Source organism: Theobroma umbraticum, unplaced genomic scaffold (genome assembly GCF_002168275.2).
Source record: "Theobroma umbraticum cultivar Fairchild unplaced genomic scaffold, ASM216827v3 scaffold_130.0, whole genome shotgun sequence".
In the NCBI taxonomy this organism is placed as follows: domain Eukaryota; kingdom Viridiplantae; phylum Streptophyta; class Magnoliopsida; order Malvales; family Malvaceae; genus Theobroma; species Theobroma umbraticum.
The window spans coordinates 5964585-5987170 of NW_018397264.1; the positions used below are offsets into that span (position 1 = coordinate 5964585).

Here is a 22586-nt window from a genome sequence, read left to right on the forward strand (position 1 = left end):
GTGGAGGTGCAGGTGGAGGTGGGGGTGGTGGATTTGGAGGTGGCGGTGGTTTTGGAGGTGGACACCACTAAAGCTAAGCTTCACGTCGCATGCATGCATGCATGGATCAAATTTCTCTTATTAGTCCAATATGAACGCATGCTTAATTAAATGTTGTTATTTATCTTTCTCGTGCAATCATATGAACGATTTTGTTGAAATACTATATATAAATAATAACAATAATAAATTAATAATCTCTTTTCCAAATCCCATGCACCCTCCTTTTGTTATGTCTCCCCTTACTTCTTTCTATAGGACGAAGCTTTTCTGATCAGTCAGGTTAACCAATTGTTGTTAAAATGAAAATCAAAAGCATTAAAATATCAATAATATTTCTGAACTTTTAATTCAATGACTAATGCATCATCTCTCTTCTTTCCGCAATTAGTTTTTTACTATCAGCAATGGTAATGTAATTTGCAAACCAACCATATTTAACAAATCAATGAATTGCCATAATCTAATAGATTGCTTAAACTTTGATCTTATATTTGTAATGCAAGCCAGATGAGAAGAAGACAATAATGGTCAAAACAATAGCAAAAGTAACATTTAATGGTAGTTGCCTTTCTGCAGACCAGTTGTGGGCATTGAATGGTTGTTAGTCGACAGTAATCATTAAATTTGGCAGAAGCCAAATTATAGCCTGCACTTTTATCACATACCCAATGTTGGAATTAATTGGAAGTATTGTCACAGCTTTGAGCCATCGGCTACCACAGGCATGATTTGTCGGTGAAGAGGAAAGCTAAGAACAAAAAACTTGTACCATTTTTTTTAACTAATGATGGAAAAACAGCTCTTAATGCCTGGTTCAATATATATGATGTGACTTAATATCATGTTAATCCACACAGTAAATCTTGGTTGAGCCTTATAACTAGGTTTCAATGTTGATATCAGAAAATTTGTGGCTAAACATTATTGCTCCAAACCCTTAATTTTGAGTCCTGTTTAGCTCTTTGCAATTGTGGAAGTCAGCTGGTTTGCAAATAGATTACACAATTTACAATCCAGAAAGGTAGCCTCTACTAGCAGTTGCAGACTTACAGGGCATATATACTTCTCTTGTGCTGGAAAGCCTGGAATGTGGCATCTGACTCATCACATATTCACATTTACCACTTCTTGCCTAAAATTTTTCCCCATTCTGTAGTTCTGATCAACATGGAAAAGGAAAATCTCAGAGTGTTATCCAGCAGAATCTGGGTTCATGCCAAAAACAGCCAAAAGTATATATATATACACTTTTTCCTTATGGGGTTTGAGTTGAAGGGGAAAGGCATAAAGGAAGTTTCTTTCTTTTCTTTCCTTGGGCAAGGAGATCCTTGTGGTGGAAGGGAGTTTGGACCACATTTGAATTTTGATGGTCTAAATTCCTAATCCGAAGACTAAAGAGAGTAAGCTGCAGCCAGGTTGGAGCTTACCATATCATTTGCTGGGAACACGTTCTTCACTTTTGAGTAAACTACGAAAAAGAATGCTACACTAGATTTGACTTTTGTCTTACTCTATCTCTTCTGCAAAAGCAATGGTTGGAACTTGGATTGAAACCAAAGCAACAGAACAACATCCATAACAAGTTTTTTCTTGATAATTTGTTTTGTCAGGTAATAAGCTAAGCTCTGTCTTACCAAAGACATGGTTTATTTATGTTTAAAAAGAAAAGAGCATTGGCGGTCAGCTAGAGAGAGAGAGAGAGAGAGAGCCTGCATGGACTATGGAGCCAGCAACTGACCAAGGTGAGGAGAAGATTTCAAACTGGGCCAGGGACATCCCTTTCAAGAAACCGACTTTTTTATATTTTAATTTAAAATGAAATTCTTGAATGGTACATTCATTATTACTCTCAGCAATGAAAACCTTCCTTTTCCTTCACATCTTTAAGACAAGAACCAGCTGGTACAGTGTTAGATTTCGTAATTTATTACACTCATGCCTTCGCTATAAGAACTCCAAAACTAAAACATAACATAGAAGTTCAGCACTAAGGTAAACAGGAGAGGGAAAAAGGTTGATAGACTTGGCTTTGGATTCTTGCAGTGCGAGTGAAAAATTAAGGACACTTTCGTTGTTTGGGTGAATTGTGGAGATGCACGGTGATGTGGGTGTCTGGTGGGCTCGGTCAATATTTTTTGGCTATGAAAAGGTACTTTTTTTTAGTTATTTTTAACCCCATCTGGTCTCTTTTTTTTCTTTTGTATGATGATGTAATGGGTGATTATTTTCACTAGTATTTTACCACCAACTGTACCTTTCAAATCATGGTCTTCCATTTCTTTTTTTTGTGGTGTGGATTGCTATGAATCATCATGTTTCAGTTGAGTTTTCTGGGTTTTTTTGTTATTTTGCTGCACTCTTTATCTTCGATGAGAAAATTTGCTGTTTAAGCCCAGTAACTGGGTGGTTATGATGGTTTTCTCAACCTGGGTTGCAGGAAAATAGGTGGGTTTTTCTTGTTTCAACATATGATTTTGACTTGGGATTCTGGGTTCATAATTTTAGAGCTCAAGTGCTTCTAGTATTTAGAAAATTGTTAAAATTTGGTTTAAATCTCTTGTCAAGAGTTTCATCTATGGTTCTTTAGCATACGAAGGATAATTTGCTTTCCTTTTAGGGTAGATGATCGAGCATTTCTGTCTCCTGAGTTTCCTGGACAGTTTAATTTGTATTCACAAGCTGAAAATACATCAGAGGTGCTAATGCTTACATTTTATGATATGTTTATGTTCTTGGAATGCTCCTAATTGTGGATGGTTGGCTATGTTGATGCTATTGTTGAAGGATTTCAAGTGTAACAAAACGGTATGGCAATTAAGGATTGGATAAATAAGCGGGGATTCAGTGTTCGAGGGAGGTTTCAGAAGATGATGAAGTGCATCTGGTCAGGACAGCAGATAAGAGTTGATGATACTATTGCTTCTTCTGAGTCCCTAGCGACTCGGGATTATTCAGTGAGTGGTTACTCGTCTAGACCTGGTGAGATGGTGGAAACAAAGGTTGACAACAGCAATATTGAAGAAGCAGAGTCATCTCTTCGGGAGAGTGGTTATCTAAACTACGAGGTTGGTTACATCTAAATTTCGCTTCTTTGTTGGCTTTCACCTTTTCTGTCTTCTTGGCTTTAGCTCTCTTTCCTTTTATACTCTCTCAATCTTTGACATTTAAAGGAATTCCTTCACAATGATATGGGAGAATGGGTAATTATCAGGCAATATCCATGGTATACTAATTTGCAGTGCTTAGATTTAGCTAAGAGATTATTTTAATTTATAGGAAGCAAGGGCATTGTTAGGAAGGCTTGAGTATCAAAAAGGAAATGTAGAAGCGGCACTCCATGTATTTGAAGGAATAGATGTTGCTGCTGTGACTTCCAAGATGAAAGTCTCCCTTGCCAGAAGATGTGAACAAAATCGGCGCCGCTCACAAAGTGATGCTGCTCCAGCCATGTCTATGCATGCTATTAGCTTACTTCTTGAAGCTATATTTCTGAAGGCAAAATCATTGCAGCATATTGGAAGGTTTGGAGGTATGCCCTTTAACTTCTTTTCACATGTTGAAGCTAAAAGAATAACTGCATAGTCATCTTTTTATATGTTTTTTCCTGATATTTTTACAGAAGCTGCTCATTCATGCAAAGTTATTTTGGACACTGTTGAATCTGCATTGCCAGAGGGCCTTTCCGACAACTACTCTACAGATTGTAAATTACAGGAAATTCTTAACAAAGCTGTTGAATTGCTTCCGGAGCTGTGGAAACTTGCAGGGGATCCCCAAGAAGCTATCTTGTCATACCGGCGGGCTCTCCTCTACTACTGGAATCTTGATATGGGAACCAAATCAAAACTAGAAAAGGAATTTGCATTGTTGCTTTTATACAGTGGTGCCGATGCAAGCCCTCCAAACCTCCGTTCGCAGATGGAAGGTTCCTTTGTGCCAAGAAACAACATAGAAGAGGCTATTCTTTTATTACTACTTCTGCTGAGAAAATTTGTTCTCAAAAGGATTGGATGGGATCCATCAATCTTGGATCATCTTGCTTTTGCTTTATCTGTTTCAGGGGAACTAAGAGCCATAGCTCATCAGGTTGAAGAGTTGCATCCAGAGATCATGCAAAGAAAAGAAAGATATTCTACTTTGGCTCTCTGCTACTATGGGGAGGGTGAAGACATAGTTGCATTGAATCTTTTGCGGAATCTTTTGAATAGCAGAGACAATCCAGACTGCATTCTGGAATTGTTGCTAGCCTCGAAAATTTGTGGGGAGAATATGAGTTGTATTGAAGAAGGAACAAGTTGGGCTTGCAAAGCACTTTCTGGATTGAATGGGAGATGTGGGCAGATGATGAGCAAAGCTAACTGCTTACTGGGAGTTTTATTGTCAGCTCAGTCTAGGTTGGTTTCTTCTGATTCTGAGAGGATTTTGAAGCAGTCTGAAACAATTGAGGTGCTGGAAACTGCAGAAAAGATGATGACAGAAAGGGATCCCTACATTGTATTCCATCTTTGTCTAGAAAATGCTGAGCAGAGGAAGTTGGATGTTGCACTTTATTATGCAAAGCAGCTGTTGAAACTTGAAGCAGGGTCTAGTGTTAAAGGATATGTCCTTTTGGCTCGGATATTGTCTGCTCAAAAACGGTTCGTCGATGCAGAGACAGTAATTAACGCTGCACTTGACCAAAGTGGGAAGTGGGACCAAGGAGAACTGTTGAGAACCAAAGCTAAACTTCAGATTGCACAGAACCAGTTAAAAAATGCGGTTGAGACATACACTCATCTTCTTGCTGTTCTCCAAGTTCAGTATAAAAGCTCAGGTGGTGGGAAGAAACTTCTAAAGGTAGGTTGCACATACCATGCTGTTAAGTTTATTCTTTTGAAGTTGAATTTTGCCAATAAGGATAAACTTGAATCTGGTTGAAATTTTTGGGAAGTGAAAAATCAATAATTTGACTTTCCTCTGCAACTGATAGAACAACTTGACACTTTGAGATAAGTACCTAAATTTCTCATCAATTTTTATAGTAATCTTAAGTGTCTATTGGTTAGTACTATCACCAATCAAGTAGTAAAGAGATTATTGAGCATCTTTCACTTTTTTCCTTCCAGCATGTTAGTTCTGAAACAAACAAGTGGCCTACTGTGCCATAGATCCTCCTGAAATTTAGATCCATGCAAAACATCAGACTAAGTAGAGTAAAAAATATTTGAAACCTTATGCTTGTTTTCAGTGTGAGTGTGAGAAAGTTGCATGTTAATCTGAGCCACTTAAAATCTGCAAGGGGTTCCGTTTGTGTTGAATGGATTGTAGCATAAAACTGGGGTACTTTTTGATATGATAATTATGATTCAATAGGAATGACAATGTGTTATAGGTTCTGATCCTCAGGCATACTGGTGTAGAAATGATATTAACCACATCATCCATGTGTTTTGTGTAACCATGGAAAGCTTTCATAATATTGGGAGAGAGATATTCACTAGCATGTAACTGATAGAACCAGAAGTCCGTTAAATGATTCTTGGATAAATTGCTCTTATTCCACACAGACCAAGGGAAACTGGGATAGAAGCTTGGAAATGGAAACATGGCATGATCTAGCTAACGTGTACACCAGCTTGTCACAATGGAGGGATGCTGAGGTCTGTCTGTCAAAATCTAAAGCTATCAGTCCTTTTTCCGCTTCTAGATGGTACTCTACAGGTATCTCTTATTGGTGAATCTGGTTCTTGATCGTTTGATTAATAATGTTTATTACATGATATATTTGCTGGCAGTTGTTGTTCTTAAACCTCTTGCTTCTTTATGGAATTGATGAATCTAATGGGTTCATTCTGTTCTTAAAGCATGTTAAGAGTTCTTCTTCACAGAAATATTGGGAAGACAAAATTGCTTGGAATTATTTAAGTCTCATCTCTTCATCTTGTATTAGTATAAACTTTGGTTTCTCCTGTGAATTCATTTTGAGACATGCCAGTCCACCTTATGATGGCTAAAACTTCGTGATTTTGTTAGGTCTACTTAATGAAGCTAAGGGGTTCCACCAAGAAGCTCTGAGATCATACAGGAAGGCATTAGATGTTGAACCCACACATGTTCCAAGCTTAATATCTACTGCCTGCATCCTCAGACAGCTTGGTGGCCAATCAATGCCCATAGTTAGAAGCTTTCTGACCGATGCACTTCGACTTGACAGAACAAACCCTGCTGCCTGGTACAATCTGGGGTTGCTCTACAAGGCTGATGCTAGTGCATCAGCCCTAGAGGCTGCTGAATGCTTTGAGGCTGCTGCTCTTCTTGAAGAATCTGCTCCAATTGAACCCTTTAGATAAGCAGCTTTACGGTCATATTTTTTTTCACTGTTAGCCATGTCTGAATTGTTGTATGTAAATTAGATATTGGACATGTGATTTTGTACATCTTAGGTTATTTAGCATAGATTTGGAAAAAGTTAAAAAAATGAAAGGAAAATGGCATATTTTTGTGATTTAACATTTAGATATCCATTCCTGATCAATGCAGGTTGTTTTGATACATAAGTGTAGTTATATTTGGGGAAACACATACCAAGTTTATGTTTTACATATTGACATAGTTAAAACTATTAGGGAAAGTATCAAAGCAAGGTTTAAATTAGTTTTAGTATAAGAATCAACCTTTTTCTCATCACTGATTACTTGACGAGGGGAAAAGATAAAAAAAATTGCCCTTTATAGTTGGTTACACACAAAGATGAGTTGGCCTGCATGGTTCCTGTTGGAAGTTGATGGCATTTCTCCGTTGGCTTAACTGCCTATCTAGTTGTAATCATGCATGAAAGGATATAGAGTTTTGCAACTGGAATTTCAACTATGAAATTGTATCTATTCATAAGCAATTATCTCAAGTCTCAATGTTCAACCAAGCATAACCCTCTCAGCTTAGTTATGTCTGAATCTGTGACATATGCCTCATCCTTCAAGCAATGAAGAAAAATAACACAGATTCCTCTTTGACACACATGGTAATTGAGCACTTATAGTATGCAATCCAGTGCAAGATGGAAGCAGAAAACAGAAGGATCAAATTATCTTCTAAACTAAACTAACTTCGGCCTTCTTCTCACAAACATATCTACTGGTCACAATCATGATACTTGCATTTGAACGAAAGGATTCAACTTATCAGGCTAGAAAAAATTACATAGAAGAGGAAATGAGAATAAAGGGAAAAGAATAGAAATTTGCCAGTGCTTTATCAACAATTTTTTGTTTTCTTGAAGATAATTCTCCAACTACCACTGGAATCTAAAAATTTGGTCATTATCATTCCTTGCGAAGATCTATCCCAGCCTTCTTAGCAACAGCATCCAGTCCGTTCTTCTCAATGGTCTTCAATGCCTTTGTCGACAAACGCAATTTTACATAGCGCTTACCCGCTTCCCACCAAACCTTCTTGTATTGGAGGTTGACAAACTGCAATTTCTTTGTCTTGTGGTTCGAGAAAGAGACTTTGTTAGCTTTGTTTGCTTTCTTTCCAGTGAAAGGGCATACTCTGCCTGCAAAGATTGATCAAGCTATGAATCACTTTTCACTTTCTACCAATCAATTAAATGGAACTAATCCAAATCAACATAATAATGCTTGAGGATGGCCATATTTACAGAAAAGGCTACATTCTCAACACTAATACCAAATGAAATAGCCATCACATTTTCATCTTCGATTGGTTCTAAATTCCACAGGGAAAGTCATAATCAACATTCTACACTACATAGCCATAAATTTCCCTTTAGGTCGGTAACACTTAACCAATCACCAGCACTCAATTCTACCTGCTCTTCAAACCAAATATAACAACAAAAGCAAAGTTCGCCTACTCAAAATTCATCCGAAAACAATACATTAAACAACTCACACAGAAGGAAATGCATCCAACTCTCTCAAACTCTAATCTATCACCGATTCCAACTTGGAATTACCATGCTATGTGTAATGAAGTTCACATTTTCATTTAAACATTGCATCCAAGCCCACAAACCCAGATATTCTTTTTTGAAAATTTCACTACCCATCTCCTAAAAACACCCACTTGCATAACAAAATTGATAACTTTCAATCAACAATGAAATTTCACATAATGGAACTAAAAACAAAGGGCACAATTGAAACCAACCCAGAAATTTAATCATAAAACTGAAATAATATAAACAAAAATTCTGAGTAAAAAGCAAAGAGGCAGAGGATTTACGAGCAAGAGGCCGGACAGCAGGAGTGAAAGGTGCGGATATGGGTTTTATAGGTGCCACGTCCGGGATGTCGTAGGAGATTTTGACTCCACTGAGTTGGGAAGTAACAAAGCCTAGGAGTTGTGAAGATGGCCTTGTCTTTGGAGGCACTGGTTTTTGAAATCGAAGAACTGAAATACTTCCCAAAGTAGCCAACGTTGCCATTGTTGCTTTGGCTGTGTTTAAGTTTTACTGTATATCTGTCTTGTTTTTGTGACGGAAAAAGAAAAGAGTGTGTGGCTAATGATTTTTGCTTTCCTTCTTTTATTTGGGCTGTGGCCTTTAGATACAAGAGTCACAACCCAAGCACACCAAGCCTAGCTGATGGTAACCTTCTCCACATCCAACAATAAAAATAAATATTTCCAAAAAAAGATAAAATATTTTTTCTTTTTTCTAATTTTATGGATAAGAATACTAAAAACAGAAATATAAAATTGATTTATATGAAATAATTATACTCGAATCTGATATTTTTATTGTATATACAAAATTCTAAACCAGGATTGCCATTTTCCATTGATCGGAAGTGTGATGTCTAACAATATAATCTGCAATGTAATCAAAGATATCATGGATTAACCCTGTATTAATGGTGATGAAAGGAATAAAGACTCAGAAGCCCTATCCTTACGAGACTATAAAGGTGCTAGTGTTTAATACACAAACGTCCAAGCATCAGTAGTATATCTACTTTTACAATGATAATGTCAAATAAAAGTACATGGAGAAGTTTTGGGTCCACAGAGAGTTGGTATATGCAGCAAACACCATGAAGCTGGTCGGATAGATCTATCCGGTCCCTTAAATACAAAGGGTCCTTTCCTACACAGACACGCACTAAAGAGTTCGGACAAGTCGTAGCCAATCTACCTCTGAAAAAAATTCTAAGCCAAGCTAGTCAAAGTAAGATTCTCTAGTGTCATATGGCCACGGCCTACTGTAGTGATATGCAAAATTCCAATGTAGCATGATGATGCTGATGAACATACTACAAAAATAGGGACGCATGGAGTTTTAAAGGTCATGTGAAGCAATTGTGTATCTCCAATTGCAATGATCCATTTCATTTTGGAAATTTCACCCCGTAAAGGTCTGGATCAATGTACTCCACTGTCACAATCCGGTCATCAAATAACCGTCCATGTATACAGTGAGCAGCCATGCATGATGCTTCTATTCTCCTATACTCAACAAACACACAGCCAGGCTCAAACATTTGTTGCAAATTGTTCTCCCTATTTTCATCCTTCTCAATAGTATCTGATTCTATTCTCACACTACCAGCAGAAACATCAACAGCTTCTGGAAACTTTCCATCAACTTCCTTCAGCTCCAGATCTTCTTTGGGCACCAATTTCTTTTCCACATTTATGACTTCAATTTGAATATTATCAGCAACCTTGTCACATTGAGAGTCTTGCTCCTCTTTTGGGGTTTTTGGCATCCTAGGGATCTCCTGAGAAATTGAAATTAGCACACTCTTAGATGCAGGATCTTCAACAGCCACCTCAGTATTAGGACATCCTTCTGGTAACTTTCCATCAACTTCCTCCAGATTTGATTCTTTAGCTGCTAATATCTCGTCAACATTGATGGCTTCACTTTTAATATTCTCAGCATTCCTGCCAGAATAATAATCTGATTCCTCTTTTGAGGCATTCATCAGCTTCTGAACCTCTTGAGAAACTGTCATGGCTACAGTCTCCGAGGCCAGATCTTCAACAGCCATTTCAGTATCAACGTGAGCTCCAGCAGCAATGTTGCTGTCAAGCCCCCTAGGCAGACATGGCTCAGTATCCAAGCTCTCATGGCTTAGGTCTTCCTTATTGATATTACCTTCAAACTCACCTTGTCGACATGACTCATTGTCCACAAGTTTGCACAGAGGTTTCTCATCATTAATGCTGTCGCCAGCCTTTTCCTCTTGAGCATCACTTGGAAATTTTACCCGAGCAGTTCCTCCAGACTTTCCATCAGCAACTTCTTCCATTGTCTCTGTTTGAACATTTATTTCATCATTTTCTAGGTTCAGCCTGGCCCCAGTTTCCCTTGTATTATCATTTATTTCATTATCTCCGGTGGCAATGATAGTGTTGGCATGCTTGACAATATTAACAGATTTAATAGTACCAAACCTGCAGGATTGATGGTTCAACATATATATTTCAGATCAACCCAATAAATAAGTATGATCATGAGAAAGAGATAACAATCAAATGGGGCGTGTTTCATCAGACCTAGCACACTCTAACCGTACATCTTCTAGTACTTCTTCTACCTCTGCTTCAGATAGTAATGAAAAGTCTTCTGGGAACTAAGCCACAAAAACAAGGACAAGGATTATGACAAGGAACACATTTTCCTTTCAGATAAAACATTAGTGAGTGGACCAGAAATAAACTTGTCCAGCATACATATTCAGAATTCAAAACATGAGATTGCTACCAACATAACTACAAATGCATCTAAGTTGTCTACTTTACCAGATTTTTAAGCTTAAGGACTTGAGTAGGCTTCTGAAGAAGTGGCCTAGCAAGCTGAGGGATAACACAGGATTGTCGGTCTCCGCCATTTCCCTAGGACATGTTTCTTCTAGTTAGTACAAATCTCCACATAACATTAAGGCTAATGAGAAAAAATTACAGCTTTGAAGCTTTTTTTTTTTTAAAAAAAAAAAAAACAGTTCTAAAGTAGTACCAAGGATGAGCCATTGGGAACAGCCTGAACTGCAGTGATTACTTGCCCTCCCAACTTCATTCCATTCAGACCAGCACAGGCTTTGAGAGTAACAGATTGGTCTACATACTGATGTATTAAGTTAACAGATATTCAAGTTAAAAAGGGCAGATTCATTTATACACATACAAGAAAAGAATTGAAAATATGAGCAAGGAAAGAACAGAAGTAAATAAGAAAAAGAGTAGGGAGAACAGCTACACTGGTTTGATACTTATTTTCACAAAAACAAGCATTTAATAGAAGTGAATACATTTCATGTTACCTCCAGAATAGCATATTGTTCACCAAGATCCTCGTTGATCTCAAAGTGATATGCCTTCAAAGGACCAAAGGCATTAGCAATCTCCACAAGCTGAAAAAAGCATACAAATCCTAGTCAGTTTAAAAGAGAGATAAGCTAGAAATGAAAATGAGAAAGAGATAAAGGGTCAGAAGAGTAAAGGAAAATCAGTAGAGAGGAGGAAGACGAAGAAGGAACACAAGAGCTCTAAATCTAATTTCTGGGCAGGATTGAGAATTTTAAAATCATATTACCATCTCAGATGAAAGAGCCTTTGAAATCCCACCAATGAAGATCTGCACCAAGCTCACAGGAAAAAGAAATAATAAATAAAGATTCTCACAAAAACCAGAGTTTGCAGTAAGTTAAATGCCATCAAACAGAGGTGCAGGGTGGTAACATAACACCCAAAAAAAAAAGGCAGCAAGACAGCTATAAATAAAGATAAAAACGAATTAGACAAAGACTTGTAATACTTCAATACTAATACAATACAAGTCATTTTACTGCCAAGTATAGTGGAGGTTTCAACTATTGATGCATACCTTGTGATGTGAATCCTTCACAAAATCACTGACTTTAGTGACTGCTTCCGACTTCTCCAGTTCACCAGTCTGCATGAAAATAGCAACTGTCTGAAAACCTGCTACGATGGTAACCACAATATACCTCAGACACAGCCAAGCAGTAGAAATGTACTAGCTTTTTTTGGCTGAACAGAAAGCACTAATTGAATTAAAATGATTCTATCTATGACAAGATAAATGCAGGCAAAGCATATAAAAATCATCCAGATTTATTGATGATTGAAAGTGCAACAAAATTCTGAATTGCAAACAAGCACCCTGATGTACAGAAACATTGAAAATGAAACTGTTTTAATCTCCCTTCATCAGTTTAAAAATAATATAGGCAAATGAGCGGAAATGGCTATGTAAACAAGACCATGTACGATCTCCAAATTTTGTGCTAGTTGTAGCTAGCCTCTTAACTCTCAGCTCCTTGTAATGGAATAATATAATGAAGTTAATACCCTTCCATTGTAATAGTGTGCTATAATGCAAAGTGTTTAGCTTATGGATATAAAGAGGGTAAAACTAAAGCTAAGTAAAATCATTGTAAAAACCAATCAAATTAAGGTACATTTTAACGATTTCACACTTAACTGTAAGAAAAGGAAAATCATAATTACTTCTGCAGAAGAAAGATAAAAGAATTGAAAACATTGCAAACTTCTAATCAATACGATCCAAGTACCGTACCAAATAATAAATACATAAAATTGCTCACAACTCAATTAGTGCATTCAGATGACATTCTCCGTCGGTCAATATGTCAACAACAATAATTACAAAAACAGATTACTTAACAAATGTCTAGTCATCTAACCTCAGTTTAATAAGAATATACCTTTTAGTTTTTGAGCCAACCATTTTCCATGTTAACAATATCATCAATTCCACAAAAGAGATTTCCAAAGATAGTTCATAAATAAATCAAATATAAACAAAAAAGAAATTTATAAAACTGTTTAATCCGGAAAAAAAAATGTCCACAAAGATTGATAATTAAATAAATAGAGTTTCAATTTGTACTACCACTTCTACAAAGTCTTTAGGCCGTCTGATTTTGAGAATGGAACCAGAGAAGATACTGCCATCAAAAGAAAGAGCTGCAGAAGCATCCTCTGGTGTAAGGAATTCAACAAGAGCTTGGCCCTTTCCTTTGTGTATCTGCAGTTAAGATTTGTAAGGCGTAACATCTTCCTATGTTGCATTCATATGTATAACAAAAGTAAAATGTACACCATTCAACAATAAATCAGAGACTTACAATGCAGCTAATACATGGTTGGGCTCCTGGAACATGATTAATGCCAGATGAGAGCAAAAAATTATTCAAGGAGTCCATAATAGCTTTCTCAGAGGCTGAAGCTGGCAAATTTTCTACATAAAGCCTTCTCATAGGCCTGGTAGCTTCTGTTAGCTGAACTGAGTCGACGGAGACATTCTGCTTTGATGATAAAGAGTTTGTCAAAGACACAACATAAGGCTTCCCTGTAGTTGAAACACTAGGAACAGCACTGACTACTGCATGCATATTTAAGGAAACTGTTTGGCTTGATGCCTGTAAATTGGAAGAAACTGAACCAGAAACAATCTTTTCTGCTTCTGCAGGCACAAGATCCCACTTAGCTGTTCTCTTCTCTGTCGAACGATAAGCTGGGGAGGGTGTCCTAACAGCAGCTTCAGTCTTTCTCTTCCTTGGAGAGTAGCCACCAAGACCACTTGTGGAGCCACCATGTCGCCTATGGTGACCACTTGAACCATTACTGGTCATTCTGCTCCTGTCATCAAAATTCTGTCTTCCAGACCTCTCTTTAGGGCCATGTGAGAACGGTTCATGCTTTGAGACATGATAAGATGCACGCTTGTGTGCTTGTGGAGATAGTGAAATAGATCTTCTATGCCTGTGCTCACGCTCTCGACTGTGTGACCGCCTCCTTTTATGGTGTGATTCCTCATAATGAGATCTCGATGATTCTTTCTTCTCCTTTCTCTCAATAGTTTCTGAAGCATGCCCCTTCTGCATATCATGTTTCTTTGCAGTATTCCTTTCTCTATTTCCTTCATCATCTCTAGTTTGATGTTTTCTCTTGCTATCTCTCTCATATTTTCCCTCCATTCTGCCTGCATGTCTATCCCTCTCCACTAAATCTCTTGAATGCTTCTTAGCATCTATAGTTTCAAAACCACCAGCTGGTCGCTCATTTTTTCTCTTCACATGGATTTGTTTCTCATATTTGCCTTCATCCTTAACACCTATATCTTTTGTCACTTCAGACTTCAATTTTTTTTCCGACGCAAGGTTCTCCCTATTTTTCTGGTTAGGCAGGCTATCTTTTCTCCTAGATGCATTCTCTCCTTTCTTGTGGGAATTTCTCTTCTCCAATTCCTCTGGTAAACGCTTTCCATCACCAGGAGAAAAATCTTTACCATGTCTGTGTCCTCCTTCAGAATTGTTAACATTAGAATCATTCTGGATTACACTGACCTTTGCTATCTTCCCTACTTCTGTATTTCCTTCTTTGACACTTTCAGCATTTTCATTAAGCTTTCTATTATTCCTCTTAAACATAATCTCATCATAGCTGAAAGGCCTTGTCCGGGCAGAAGTTCCTTCATGGGAATCATGTTGTGGGAGCTCACCACCTTTTTCATGTTTTTCTTTACGCCGACTCCATCTGCCCATCTTACCAAGTATTCTAACTATACTTCTTATTTGTCAATCCACCAAAAGAACACAGCATTCAGCCCTATACCAAGATGAATAGCACAACAAAGCTTCAATGCCAAAATCTGATAAAAGCATTCAAAATTTCTCTGTTCACCGCACCATAAAATAAAATAAGAACCCCTTGTTTATACAGAATTCTGAGGAAATCACAATCTGTCTCTAAAGAAGTTGAGACTTTTCATAACATTCTCATTGGTACAACAATTACATAACAACCCAAGCAAAGTTTTACAGCAAAGAGAGAGAAAAAAAACTCCCAAGCATTTTTTAACTTTTAAGACCCAAGTAACCATTTTCTTGAACACACAAAATAATACATAAAAAAACCCAGTAATTCGACTCTATAAAGTTTTTTTTCTAATACAGAAATGAAATTATGATAAAGACCCAGAAGAAAGAAATGAAGCAAGCCAAATAAAATTCAAAACTTTCTCCCAAAGTTCCATCCTTTCAAAAAACAAAAATTTGCTAAGAGACCAGATGGAAAATAGAGAAAGAAAGAAAAGTAAAAGGTTGTACCTTGAGAAAGGGAGGAGTTGGGCTAGAAACGGAGGTGGGTAGAGGCTGAGACAAGACGAGTAGGGTGGTAGAGCTGGCCTTGCCCCCGGTCGAAAACCTAGAAACTAACTATTAATATAGTTATCCGTAAAAAATGGCAGGAATGGAAAGCTCTTTTTGTCCCCCTTTTTTTTTCTTTTTCTTTTTTGCTTTGGTAATTTTGTTTAATTTAAATTTGCCGTAAATTGTTTTTCTTTGTTTGCATTTTTATGAAAATTCAATTGCATTTTTGTAAGGGAAAGTTTGATGAGGGAGTTATATTGCTTTTGTCAGTTGGACTGTAGGCAAGGTGAATTCATTTATAAAGAAAAAAAATTATAAAAATTAAAATTATCATATTCATCTTATAAATTTAATTTTATCCATTCTCTAGTGTTAATATATTGTCAACGTGAAATGATCAATATTTGCAATTCATTTAAAAGAAAAAAAACATCTTTTTTCTTTCCCCTTTTTCTTTCGTCTTACGTAACAAGAGTATTAAACCATTTATGATACGGGAGATATATCAAGACCACAAGACTACTCCGGGCCACCTTTGCCATCAATCGTGCCAGTGAAACATAGAGGGAAACATGAAGGAAATAAAAAACTTGAGTTCTACACTGAGCATGATTTCATGCAGCAACAATAATAAAGTTCAGAACTCTAGCATAGAACATCTTAGTTCAGTAAAATAACTGCTACAAATGCTGATACATTCTTTATCACAAGACTTCGATATGTCCAGCAACACATCACACCATATGTCCAGCAACACATCACAAAAGTTAACCACTTCTAACATTTCTATACAAAATCTTTCCTTTTCAATCAACTGTTTCACCGCATGTTCTCTCTACGGCGCACGTAACGAGTCCTGTCGTTGTACCTTGGCCTGTCTTGGGCTCTCTGGGGCTGTGGTTCCACCCTCCTCTGTCTTTCAGGTGGTCTCTGAACAATCTCACCATTAACAAACAATTCAGCTGCAACATCAAACACCATCCGTAGTCATTAGTCATTAATCAATATGATGAGAAAAGAAGAAAGGCAGGAAACTCTCATAAGGAAATCATCACATTCGTTTTTTCAAATGTTGTAACAGAAACTCAATAACTGAAATGAACCCAAATATGAAACATGAAGCACGACAATAATGAATGCAGAAGATTAGCATTCAAATGTTTCATTTCCACTGATCGAGCTCCATGTAGCATGCCATGAAAGAGGCATTTCATGTAAGTCCATTAGCATTCAAAACGAAACTTTGCCTATAAGACATTTTAGCTTTGCCAAGATGGACTACATGCCTAAGCAAAACACTCCAAGCAAGAACTTGGCCCACTTTTATTGGTGCAAACCATATACTAATTTCTCCTCCCCACTGATCTGAGCTCCTCGTAGAATAAGAAGCACAAAGCTGTGAGAGAGACATTTAATGTAAGTGCACTAGCATTCAAAACTAAACATTGCCTAAAAAACATTTTAGCTTTGCCAAGATGGACTAAATGCCTAAGTAAAATACTCCAAACAAGAACTTGGCCCACTTTATTGGTGCAAACCATATACTAACGTCTCCTCCCCACTGATTTGAACTCCTAGTAGAATAAGAAGCACAAAGCGTGAGAGAGACATTTGATGTAAGTCCATTAGCATTCAAAACTAAACATTGCATAAAAGACGTTACAGCTTTGCCAAGATGGACTAAATGCCCAAGTAAAATACTGCAAACAATAACTTGGCCGACTTTTATTGGTGCAAGCCATATACTAATGTCTCCTCCCCACTGATCTGAGCTCCTACTACAATAAGAAGCCCAAAGCCGTGAGAGAGAAATTTGATATAAGTCCATTAGCATTCAAAACTAATCATTGCATATAAGGCTTTTAGCTTTGCCAAGATGGACTAGCATGTTCTCTATAATATGGAACCAGGCATTCCCTATAACGCTCTTGCTAAATATTTGGCATGCTAAGTATCTTGCTGAGGTCAATTCAACATATAGAACAATCCCATGCATAATTTATCTTTCACATCTACTGATAGGCAATTACAGATCTTAAGAAACTACATAAACAAGCAAGTGAAAATATACAAATGCAATTGCATAATCAGAATAAGCAGAAAAGCCAGCATGAGAACTGCACTTAAGCAGGTGGCGAAGCTTTATATACCTATAAGATCAATAGATATTGTCATATAACCTCAGAAGGAAAGATAAGTGAAGGGAAAATGTCAAAATGGACGCACATGTCCTCAGGTAATCAGCATTTTATGCAAATACTAGCAAAGTTTTCACAAAACTACTTAAGCCAGAAAGGCTTACCCCCATAGTCCTTGTATTCAGGGTCAACATAAGAATCCGGAAGCACAAAGAGAACCCCAGGCAATCCTGTTGACACAAAAAGAACAAATTTATGTATTAGAGAACATCAACTTCCATCAGGAAAAGAAAAGAAAGAACAATCAATCCACCAACAGAAGGAAAATTAAAAACAAGACCTTCTAGCTTCTGTGAGGTCTCCTCATCAATCTCACAGCCGAATGCAAGGTACCTCTCACAGGAAACGTTGTAGATCCTCTTAATGGCTTCTTCCTTGCTAACACAGAGTAATAACAAATAACTCAAACACGATAATCTTAAAAAACAGCTATGTCAAAATAGTCTAAGCAGCACCAAAGAACATCAAATACAGAAATAAAATATATTTATACGCCCAATCCAACTAAATAATCAATGTTTAAGAAAACAAAACCGCACCCCAGAAAAATAACTAACTTAAAAACCCAAGATACTATCTTCCTTTCCAACCTTTACCCATAATTTTCCTCCCATTTTCCCACACTTTCTCAGCACCCAAACACCCAAAAATCCACCAAAAAATCAATAAAAAAATACCTGCCAACGACTTTAGCAAGGGTTTCAATATAACAATCAATCATTTGCTGCTTAGTTGCTCCTTCCCCACCAGGCTTATCCATTACAATAAGCCAATGCTGATAATCACACCCCGGAAAAAGCGGGGCCATCTCGGTAGGTGGCCGGTCACTGAAGTTCGACCCGGAGTTCAGCGGGGAGTAGGAGTTTCCGGAGCGGTTGACGCGGCATCGGATGGCGGTGAAGCGCGTGGGGACGAGAGGGAGAGCTTGGACGGCTTGGGAAAGAGGGGTAAGAGGGCGACGGGAGAAGAGGAGGGAAGGGATGGGAGGAGGGTGGGTGATGGAGGTGGTGGAGAGGAGGCGTTTGGGGATGAGTGCGGAGATAGTAAGGTAGCGCGTGACGGTGGAGGTGGCGGCACGTGTTAGGGTTTGTGCCATGGTCAGAGATTAGCTTGAGAGCTAGGAGGGTGTGAGGGTTTTTGGATTGGGAGAGGGCTTAGACATTCCTGGGGATAAGGGAGGTATTTATGCTGATATTTTCACTCTCTACCTCTTTAACATTTGTGGGCTTTGGATTTGTTGTTAGATTGTGGGCTTTGGAGTAGGCCCAATATCCGAAATGTTTCTTCTCTCTTACCTGAGTATTGAAATATCCATCAAGATTCCAATATGTTCTCTCTCACTACGATGACTGCATTGGCAAAGCTTGCCTATTGATTTGTTTCTTTGGTCATTTTACTTGAATGTCAATTCAAAACAAGCTGGTAACATTCCTAGACAGTTACATGCAACAATCAATAGAGCTAAGCTTGAAGTTTTACATGAGCGATAAGCTGTGGAAGATACAACATCCAACTCAAGACCAGTGACCAATTTGTCATACCAAACTTGAGTTGAATCAAGTAGGGAAGTACATTTAAATGTGCATTTCTCAAAAGTGAAAACTGTAAAGAAAATATTGAAAGGTTTGCAATTGTTGGTGTTCCATTATTATGAATTATTGATATAACTGATGAGGAATTCAAATTTATGAGTACACAAGCGAAGTTTGTTGTTTTTCACAAGTAGCTCTTAAGTCTTTAAACAGGACACAACTATACACCACATCAAAGACTTATTTCTGTAGGAAGATAACACAAGAGTTTTTGAGGGATCGGCATCACTGCTTCAGTTGACTGTTATTTAGCTTCCTCATCATCTGACCGTTATTTAGCTTCATTGCATCCGTAGTCTTGAAACCATATGCTCTGTCTTCTGCCATGAGAAAGGAAGTTTAAGTAAGTGTATGTCAGTTCACATGCATAAAGCAAAGGTTTATTAATCAGACAAGTTAAATTATAGACTGGGATAATCCCAGCAGAATTTCCACTAATGGTGAAAGAAATTTAGCAGCAATGAGGGTTTCATCTCTGTGCCAGGGGCAAATACAAGATTCTGAACCATATATGAAATATGTTGCCGAAGTCCCTGTGTCATGGTGGTGGTCACTTTCCTTGAAATCTATCAAGATAAACTAAAAAGATGAAAGTTGAATCCTACATCTACATTCACCACTAGTTGTTGTCTTAGACCCTATCATGTGCATTCCATATCAACAAGAAACAACGGGGAGACCTTTTTTTCATCATGAAACAAAGCAAAGCAAACCAAAGGCAACTAACCTGCTCAGTATAAGGCAAGTATTTTCCATCAAATGTCACAACAACACGTTCTTTCCCGTCGACACCTTTAACTTTATCAACAGAGCAGTAGAAATCTATAGCTGACATGCTAAAAAAAGAGGAACATAAATTAGCGAATGGATGAAAATTCAAATCGCTTTGCCCTAACTTGCGAATCTTTCCATGTTTAAAACAAAACCCAATTTTTACTACTTCAAAGTGTATCTAATGTGTATTACTTCAAACCAAAATCAATTTCTTTTCTCATTCATTGTTCCAACTAGCAGAACCATTTTAAATTGAGTCCCTCGTCCTGTCTTTAATTCCTGTTCTAATATGCACTGCTATAATTCAACTGCCATAACCTATACCGATTCATAACCAAGGCACAAGAACTTTAAACTTAAGCAAACAATCGGAAATCAGTTTCTATATCTACATTCAAATTCAATACAAGTTCCAAACGCTAAAATCAATATTGTCACTAATTAGCTCAAATCCAAACAACCAAAAGAAATGAATAGCACTAAATTGCCCAAAAGCAACCACTTAAAACCACAAAAACTTAAGCCTTACTTCTTGGGACTTTTGTGTGTGTGTGTGTGTGTGTGTATTTTGCTTTTCAAAAACAAGAATTATACAAGTCCCTACCTTTTCCAATGCCATTTTACTATTGAGTTAGCAAATGTAAATCCTAACAAAAATTTGACTATAAACTAACAAAAAGAATAACTTACATGCCATCACCAAACTCTTCATTGATAATCTCCTTTATACTTTCACCAAAATGCATGACTGCCTCATTCAACCTTCAGGGGAAAAAAAACAAAACTTGGGTATTAAAAAAAAAATCCTCCTTTTTTTATTTTATTTTATATGAATTAGGTAAGAAAAAGAACCTGCAAACAGTAGGTTCTTGGGTAAGGTTAGGATCATAGGACCGCAAGGGTGGCTTCATCATCTCATCGAGAAGCTCCTCCGGCAGGTCAGGCAAGGCATCCCGTAGCTTAGGGGCGGTTTCAGGCTTGAGCTGAGCCTGGCGTTTAAAGAGCTGAGCTACGTAGACATTGGTTAACCCGGTTTCCTTTGCTATTTGATTGAAGGTTTTGCCTGATCTTAGCTTTATGATTTGGAGGCGGCGGGTGACGTTGGCTTTGGTCTGGCTGTCTTCCATTTTTATGTGCTTAGGATTCTGTTTCTGGAAATATAGGGGAAAGGAAGAAAGGAACTCCTCAGTCTAGTTTCCAAGTGGATGTGTTGTCATTCTCCTCCAGCTCTTCAAGCATTAAAAACAAAACACAAAAACCAAATTCTTTATCATTTTCATGTCACGAGTGAGCGTCGATGATAAACTGGGTTTTTCCATTATAGCTCAATGTTGAGCTTTAGTTAGCATTGTTAGCCCACGTTTGCACCCAAAAAAGCAGCTCCTAGTATAACACGTCCTGACCCATTGTGAAGGGCTATTGAGCATCTCAGCCCATACTTATAACCAGGCAATGATCCTGATCCGAAAATCCAACAGAAATCTTCAATTTTCATCTGATATCCAGCTTAAGAATTACATTTTTCTTAACCTTGCCCTTGTTGGTTCCTTCAATGCTCTTATAAGATGCAGTTGCCAAACGGAAAAGCGTATATATATATCTCCACGAAATTGAATGCTCTACATTCCACCTTATCGCCTTTATCACCCTATGCCAAGAGATTGCAAACATTCACATTCATTAAACTAATGAAGTCCAACATCTCTCTTCATACGCTCCCAGACCTTTCTTTTAATCATGGCATAACCCTATCATATTTCTTAGCATACATTGATTTTTTTTCCTATTTATTCCCTTTTAAAGTCCCTATCCTTTACAATTCCAATATATATATATATATATACTCAGTGAAGGAATCAAAATATTATGTTTGATGGGCAAAATAAAAAATTTAATGTTTGTAGGGACGAAGTTATAAATTTTTGTAAAAAATTAAAAATAAAATTATAAAATTTAAAAAAAATAAAGAGAATTTATTAAATTTTAAAAATTTAGGGAGGGCATCCTCTGCCTGTGTGTATATATATATATATATATATATATTTCTAATATTTAATGGTATCATTCATTTTTTTAATTAAAAAATTTATTAAGAATTTTTCAAACATCACATGATTGAACAAGAAAATGATTTTCTTACAACTTTATTTATATACAAAGATGTAACAGCAAAGACATATACATAAAGAACAAATTGATGAGATGTCCAAAACTCTTGCATTCAATGGTTTCAGACGAAAAATTTCTTCTTTTACGGTCGCTAGTGATTTTAATCGTCCTTGTCTTTTGATGTTAAATCATTTATTTTTTGTTTGACAAAATGGTATTGGTACAAATACGAAAAGACAAGGTTGAGTAGGATGCAATGGACCCTTCTCCATTTTTCATCCATCCCACTTGTCTCATTGCCAATTTCACAAACGTCATTCCTCTTGTTATTATTTTCATGCTTTGGTGGATTTTAGGTGAGGCAAACGTATATTCGAAGATCTTCATGATGAAATCCAATTAGTGTTTGTTTTCAAATGAATTTGGATATGGTATGAAATGATCTTGGTCTTCTTTCGAAATTAAGCTCTTGATTGGGTAAAATTTCATTCATGGTCTGTAATCTTTTATTGTAGCTTTGATTTAATTCTTAAAGTTTGAATTGTTTAATAGTTTCATTTTGAAGCTATGATTAAGTTATTTCATTAATAACTGAGAGTATTATCCATGTTTAATGTTAAATAAATGTCCATGCGATGTGTCATGTAATCTATAACATTAAAAAAAAAATTGATGAAATTAGGACCAAATTGAAAAATCGTTTTAAGAAGTTAGGGGTTCCAATGAAA

General features: G+C 37.0%; 6 protein-coding genes across 9 annotated transcripts in view; 2 read left to right on the forward strand and 4 right to left on the reverse strand.

The window, feature by feature from the left end:
- Positions 1 to 229, forward strand: part of LOC110422073 (uncharacterized) — a 1918-nt gene extending 1689 nt beyond the window's left edge. Inside the window, exon 2 of the mRNA XM_021435845.2 lies at positions 1 to 229. Within this exon, the coding sequence (XP_021291520.1) occupies positions 1 to 71 (71 nt within the window). The 3' untranslated portion in view covers positions 72 to 229.
- A 1737-nt stretch (positions 230 to 1966) lies between these two features.
- Positions 1967 to 6531, forward strand: LOC110422105 (protein NPGR2-like). 3 transcript variants are annotated; one of them, XM_021435888.2, is made up of 7 exons: positions 2240 to 2487; positions 2665 to 2738; positions 2827 to 3107; positions 3319 to 3571; positions 3662 to 4878; positions 5589 to 5742; positions 6055 to 6531. In XM_021435888.2, the coding sequence occupies exons 3-7, from the start codon at positions 2850 to 2852 to the stop codon at positions 6369 to 6371; spliced, it is 2199 nt and encodes a 732-aa protein (XP_021291563.1). In that variant the 5' UTR covers positions 2240 to 2487; positions 2665 to 2738; positions 2827 to 2849; the 3' UTR covers positions 6372 to 6531. The 3 variants fall into 3 exon arrangements, with proteins under 3 accessions (XP_021291560.1, XP_021291563.1, XP_021291562.1); XM_021435885.2 differs by lacking the exons at positions 2240 to 2487; positions 2665 to 2738 and adding an exon at positions 1967 to 2191; XM_021435887.2 differs by lacking the exon at positions 2665 to 2738.
- A 643-nt stretch (positions 6532 to 7174) lies between these two features.
- On the reverse strand, positions 7175 to 8554 carry PRPL28 (Ribosomal L28 family). The gene is made up of 2 exons (XM_021435661.1): positions 8269 to 8554; positions 7175 to 7576 (listed from the first exon to the last, which is right to left on the reverse strand). The coding sequence occupies exons 1-2, from the start codon at positions 8468 to 8470 to the stop codon at positions 7344 to 7346; spliced, it is 435 nt and encodes a 144-aa protein (XP_021291336.1). The 5' UTR covers positions 8471 to 8554; the 3' UTR covers positions 7175 to 7343.
- Positions 8555 to 8960: 406 nt separating this feature from the next.
- On the reverse strand, positions 8961 to 15263 carry LOC110421739 (RNA-binding (RRM/RBD/RNP motifs) family protein). 2 transcript variants are annotated; one of them, XM_021435404.2, is made up of 10 exons: positions 15144 to 15263; positions 13161 to 14643; positions 12926 to 13060; positions 11873 to 11941; positions 11582 to 11623; positions 11310 to 11399; positions 11006 to 11113; positions 10792 to 10884; positions 10546 to 10622; positions 8961 to 10443 (listed from the first exon to the last, which is right to left on the reverse strand). In XM_021435404.2, exons 2-10 carry the CDS (start codon positions 14577 to 14579, stop codon positions 9372 to 9374), a joined length of 3105 nt encoding a protein of 1034 aa, XP_021291079.1. In that variant the 5' UTR covers positions 14580 to 14643; positions 15144 to 15263; the 3' UTR covers positions 8961 to 9371. The 2 variants fall into 2 exon arrangements, with proteins under 2 accessions (XP_021291079.1, XP_021291080.1); XM_021435405.2 differs by having other exon boundaries at positions 13161 to 14710; positions 15144 to 15227.
- Positions 15264 to 15746: 483 nt separating this feature from the next.
- Positions 15747 to 18554, reverse strand: LOC110421280 (multiple organellar RNA editing factor 2, chloroplastic-like). Its single transcript, XM_021434835.2, has 4 exons — positions 18061 to 18554; positions 17664 to 17761; positions 17488 to 17553; positions 15747 to 16147 (listed from the first exon to the last, which is right to left on the reverse strand). The coding sequence occupies exons 1-4, from the start codon at positions 18477 to 18479 to the stop codon at positions 16005 to 16007; spliced, it is 726 nt and encodes a 241-aa protein (XP_021290510.1). The 5' UTR covers positions 18480 to 18554; the 3' UTR covers positions 15747 to 16004.
- Positions 18555 to 19023: 469 nt separating this feature from the next.
- CYN (cyanase) lies at positions 19024 to 21021 on the reverse strand. The gene is made up of 4 exons (XM_021434511.2): positions 20602 to 21021; positions 20440 to 20511; positions 19703 to 19811; positions 19024 to 19295 (listed from the first exon to the last, which is right to left on the reverse strand). Exons 1-4 carry the CDS (start codon positions 20874 to 20876, stop codon positions 19257 to 19259), a joined length of 495 nt encoding a protein of 164 aa, XP_021290186.1. The 5' UTR covers positions 20877 to 21021; the 3' UTR covers positions 19024 to 19256.
- Between the last annotated feature and the right edge of the window lie 1565 nt (positions 21022 to 22586).

Excerpts from the sequence above, each read along its gene's own strand:
- LOC110422105 (XM_021435885.2), top strand. The coding sequence starts at position 2,850 with ATGGCAATTAAGGATTGGATAAATAAGCGGGGATTCAGTGTTCGAGGG. Across the intron at positions 4,879-5,588 it reads GTGGGAAGAAACTTCTAAAG|ACCAAGGGAAACTGGGATAG; the intron begins GTAGGTTGCACA and ends TATTCCACACAG. Across the intron at positions 5,743-6,054 it reads TTCTAGATGGTACTCTACAG|GTCTACTTAATGAAGCTAAG; the intron begins GTATCTCTTATT and ends TGATTTTGTTAG.
- PRPL28 (XM_021435661.1), bottom strand. The coding sequence starts at position 8,470 with ATGGCAACGTTGGCTACTTTGGGAAGTATTTCAGTTCTTCGATTTCAA. Across the intron at positions 7,577-8,268 it reads TGCTGTCCGGCCTCTTGCTC|GCAGAGTATGCCCTTTCACT; the intron begins GTAAATCCTCTG and ends CAATCTTTGCAG.
- LOC110421739 (XM_021435404.2), bottom strand. The coding sequence starts at position 14,579 with ATGGGCAGATGGAGTCGGCGTAAAGAAAAACATGAAAAAGGTGGTGAG. Across the intron at positions 10,623-10,791 it reads TCCTTAAGCTTAAAAATCTG|TTCCCAGAAGACTTTTCATT; the intron begins GTAAAGTAGACA and ends TTTGTGGCTTAG. Across the intron at positions 10,444-10,545 it reads GTACGGTTAGAGTGTGCTAG|GTTTGGTACTATTAAATCTG; the intron begins GTCTGATGAAAC and ends TCAATCCTGCAG.
- LOC110421280 (XM_021434835.2), bottom strand. The coding sequence starts at position 18,479 with ATGGCACAAACCCTAACACGTGCCGCCACCTCCACCGTCACGCGCTAC. Across the intron at positions 17,554-17,663 it reads GACCTCACAGAAGCTAGAAG|GATTGCCTGGGGTTCTCTTT; the intron begins GTCTTGTTTTTA and ends TTGTGTCAACAG. Across the intron at positions 16,148-17,487 it reads TGAATACAAGGACTATGGGG|CTGAATTGTTTGTTAATGGT; the intron begins GTAAGCCTTTCT and ends TTGATGTTGCAG.
- CYN (XM_021434511.2), bottom strand. The coding sequence starts at position 20,876 with ATGGAAGACAGCCAGACCAAAGCCAACGTCACCCGCCGCCTCCAAATC. Across the intron at positions 20,512-20,601 it reads CAAGAACCTACTGTTTGCAG|GTTGAATGAGGCAGTCATGC; the intron begins GTTCTTTTTCTT and ends TTTCCCCTGAAG. Across the intron at positions 19,296-19,702 it reads ACTTGCCTTATACTGAGCAG|AAGACAGAGCATATGGTTTC; the intron begins GTTAGTTGCCTT and ends TTCTCATGGCAG.